We start from the raw sequence: 4365 nt of genomic DNA, 5'->3' as shown, positions 1-4365 counted from the left end.
TTTTTTTTTTTTTTTTTTTTAATTTTGAAGCCAAATTTGAAGAAAAACAGTTACGTTATTCCGCTATTTCTTCTCCAGAGAAAATAACATATATGGTGGAAAAATACTAGTACTTGCTGCCACGATATCCTAGCAGTGCTGCAAATACAAAGCAGGGTAAAGGTTAATCATACATTTTACATTTATTTGTAGCTTTTCTCTAGAAGAACAGTAAGTGCAAATAGGAGAAGAAATACTTGCCACCAGGAAATTTGTTAGCTGGTTTTGAAACCACATAGAGAAGTGTTAGAAAGACTAATGGCCCTATTACGACTCTTATGAATCAGAAGAAAACAATGTTCTTGGGAGTATTGTGTAATGGTATAATAGACACGATTGTCTAGACCTCAAAGAGTGTCAGATTGCAAGTGATTTTTGCTATCGGAAGTTGAAAAGTACTATTATAAAATCATATTAACCTACAGTTATACAAACATACCTGGTTTTAAAGCAAAATCAATACAGGATGCTTGGAAATTAGAGTAGCACTTTTAAAAATGATAAGGAGACATGGATGCAAGTTGAAGTCCCAGTTCGAAACCAGGGCTTGGCAGAATTTGTCTCAAGAGTGATAAACTAGGTGTGATGCCAGATGAAACCTGGAATGAAACGTTCACCCAGCTCTGCTCTTGAGGCTCAGGAGTCAAATGGAACTGTACAGCAGAGGGACCTTAACCCTTGAGGAGCCTGCAGCAATGTTAACTATGGTAGTAGTGAATAATTTAACCTTCTGCAGATAATGAAGGACAACTGCAGAATATATGGAATAATAGTTTCAGCTGTTTCATAAACATAAGGGTTATTTTCTCTCTCTAATTAGAATGCTGTTTTTCTATTAATAACTATTGAAGAGGTGAGATACTGTCTTGCTTTCTATTTGTTATAAACACAAAACTCATTTCTTTCTCTGTTTTTCAGCTGAGCTGCAACAAGTGACATACCAGACACACCTAGTGAACTCCACTTGTATCTTTCACACATAACTTAAGTCAGTGAAACAAGATGGTAGTAACGTTTATGAGCACTAATTACACTGTCTACAGGTAAAATTAAGACTTTCTGCTCTCGAATGCTGCTTACAATTTAAAAATAAAAAAGGAAAAAAGAAAGTGTTGAAGTTTGCCATCTCAGGTGTCCATATATTGCTGAATTTTTTGCTTCCTGTTTTTAAAGCTCAGCAAAAGGATCCTCAGCCCTCCTCTGAGAAGGGGAGACACTAGTTCCCACATGCTCTCTGCTCTTCTTGATATTCCCAGGAATAAGGGAACTGCTGGCAACAGTCTGAAAATAATTTGGAAGAGAAAAGGAAATGCAGAAAGCACAGGACAAAAATGGAAGTAAGGTAGGATGGAAACAACAGCAGAACAGCACAAAATCAATATAGACAGAAAATATAAATGGGGTTGGGGCCATTTAAACACAAACTTAGAGAATAAGAAAAGAATTTTCAAAATTACCTGAGGTGTGACTAGCACTATGAAGGAAAAAAACCCCAACTTTCAGGAGGTTAATTTCCTCAATACAAAGGAAAGGCTAATGAACAGGCTCATGGAAGGAACACACATCCATTTTAATAAACTGAAATTCAGCTCTAGTGTCTGCATTTCTGGAAGCAGTCAAGAAAGCACTGTTGACCAACTTTTGTCCTTAGCATGTTTTGCATTTACCTACCTACATTGTACAACACAACCTACTCTTGTAATATCCTTCATTTGCTTCACTAGAACTGAAATGATAAAAGCTTTTGATGACAGATGTGGAAATACAGAAGAAAAGTTACCTCAATACTCAAAAATTGTTTGTTCTTTATCAGATCTGTATCCTTGAATCTTGCTGAGCTTCTGTAATATGCAGCTCAAAGCAAAAGCAAAACATAGTTTACATGTTATGATAATTCTATGGAATATTCTACTAGGCAATCATAAACAAACATAATAAAAATGTAAGTATTTTTAAATATCTATTTTAGCTTGCTCCTTTTGATCAATACGCTGATGAAAATTCAGAGAAGAAAAGTTTAGAATTTATCAAATCTACATCCGTTCTCAGGAGGTTATCACACACGTACATTTCTCTCTCCCTTCAGGTGTCCCAGGCCATCAGTCAGGATATGAAACCCACTAATGGAGACCAAACCTTATCCTCTTCTCACACTTGCCTAACCTGTAGTTTCTTCCAGATGCAGTTGAATACTAAATTTGTTTTCACCATGGATGCAATGGCCCAGGTTCTGCCCGTGATCTTTTCTAGGGCTCATCTGGACCCCAGGTAATGGCTTGTCTCATGTTCTCTGTTTGGGTTTTGTTTCCATAAAACAATTAGAAAACCTCAGCCAAAAGAATGTTGAAAGCATTAAGTCAAACACCCAAAAGCTAAGAAACTTGAAATTTAACAAGAAACTTTAAATGAAGGTTACTCACGCAAATTTAAAATAGCCCTCCTCTGTACATACAACTAGGTACTGTTTATTTATTTTTTACAGGACTGGTGCCTTTTCCAGGGCACTCAATAAACAATGCTGCAAGAATTAATTGGGTTTCTGTAGGCACAACACCAAGACAAAGGACTCTGCATCAGTTGCTGAGGTAAGTATGAAGATACAGGGTACAGGTGCAGAATGCCTGTGAAGGTGATCCAGCAGCATCTTAGACTAATATGGTTATTGCTCACATTCACTATCTAATCTCAAAGCACCTATTCCTCAACTGACTCAGCTGTTAGCCTTGCTGCAACCTCAGGCTGCTGGCCTGACATGACAAGAATGACATGACATCAATTTGTTTGAACTGAAGCACAGCCTGAAACTCCTTTCCTAAAAGTCTCTGTTAGATAGAAACAACTCTCAGCTGAAGACAACTTAAAAATACATGGCAATGCATTTCCATTACAGTGATGCTCCACATCTTGAGGCCTCTGGACTTACAGGACTGGTTTAGAGGTGCTTTTTCCTTCACTAGAAGGTCATTGTTCTGTTGGATAAAACTGTACTAGTTAAGTAGTACTGTAAAACTGTTGTTATTTATGATATATAATACTCCTCTGGAGTATTCAGGAGGTTATCTAAGTATGTGCTTCTGTGGCTGTTACCACTACATATGCTGTAGATGTACCATTGAATTTCAGCTTTGCTGCTACAATTATGAGTTTCTATTTACTTCTAAAACATCAATAATTATGACTGATAAGTCTTCAATCTAATGAAAATGATGGTGGTGGTTTTCCTGCATATTACATTTCAGGTGAACTCCTTGTTTTGGCTTATCTTCAGTGACATTTACAAGTTAACATTTACACAGCCGTTCTGTGGAAACATTAGGTATTTCAAACATGTATTGAGAAATTGCTTTGTTCTGCTCCAGGGTTGGGTTTTTTTAACATGTGAAAGCGCTTCTACAAATCAAGGAAGTACCCTCAGATATTTTCCTCGCATTTTAAGTTCAGTAATCTTAAAACACTCCCCCCCCCATCCTTCAAGTTAAAGTTCTTGAAACTTGGAATTTCTATTCATATCCTCTTACTTGCTCTTTGTATTTCCTGTAGGTAATGAGATCAATCTCAAGTTACATGCCCTATAAATTAGACCATCTAACAAGTCTTTCTTATTTCATATTGGAGCTGTTAGGTAAGTTGAACATCTTTAAATAGGTTTCTGTTTAAATTATACCACAAAGCTTTAATTTTAGATTTTTTTTTTTTCTATGTCTCAACATTTTAAGTAAAACTTTCACTTGCTTTTAGGGAGGATATCAGCCCAGGTGAAGACAGTTTAAAAGACGGATGTCATAACAGAAGAATAAGCATTAAAAATTGTTTCACTCTCAATCTATTAATAAAGACAGTGTGTCCTAGTTTATCTTAACCTAGCTTTCACTTACTAAAGCGAACGTGTCTATTGCTCCCCTGTAAAATTAAGACTGAAGATATAGCTTTTTGCATGGGAAAAATGGCACATATCTGCTGTACAAAAAAAAAAAAAGCTTTGACAGGAATGTTTTGGGTTTTTTACTCTGTAGCTTTAAGTTCTTAAGTAGGTTAACAGACTGAGTCTTTTGGAAAAATATTTTAATTATTTGAAATAACCTATCTTTGCAACTACAATGACATTCATGTTACTGAGAGCAAAGCTTAAGGTACATAAAACTTCAAACCCAGATTGCAAAATTCTGAAATGTTGGTTTTTGTTTTTTGTTTTTTAAAAACCCCACAGGACTCTACACTGGAGAGTAAAACAGTCTTGTTTAAATTTGGCTGTAAATAATGCTGTCTCCACAGTTGTTTCACAAAATCTTAGGAGCAGTGTTTTTCCTGCTCCCGTGCTGTGCTCAA

At 36.1% G+C, this 4365-nt stretch overlaps 1 protein-coding gene across 1 annotated transcript in view; it reads left to right on the top strand.

The window, feature by feature from the left end:
* The first annotated feature begins 4296 nt into the window (after positions 1-4296).
* The window catches only part of LOC104529515 (pulmonary surfactant-associated protein A), a 2005-nt gene continuing 1936 nt past the window's right edge, over positions 4297-4365 (top strand). The window contains exon 1 of the mRNA XM_029086454.1: positions 4297-4359. Within this exon, the coding sequence (XP_028942287.1) occupies positions 4297-4359 (63 nt within the window). The remainder of the gene's footprint in view (positions 4360-4365) is intronic.

This window comes from Antrostomus carolinensis, unplaced genomic scaffold (assembly GCF_000700745.2).
Source record: "Antrostomus carolinensis isolate BGI_N321 unplaced genomic scaffold, ASM70074v2 scaffold6908, whole genome shotgun sequence".
Taxonomy (NCBI): Eukaryota; Metazoa; Chordata; class Aves; order Caprimulgiformes; family Caprimulgidae; genus Antrostomus; species Antrostomus carolinensis.
This window is presented reverse-complemented; position numbering and strand designations above follow the sequence as displayed.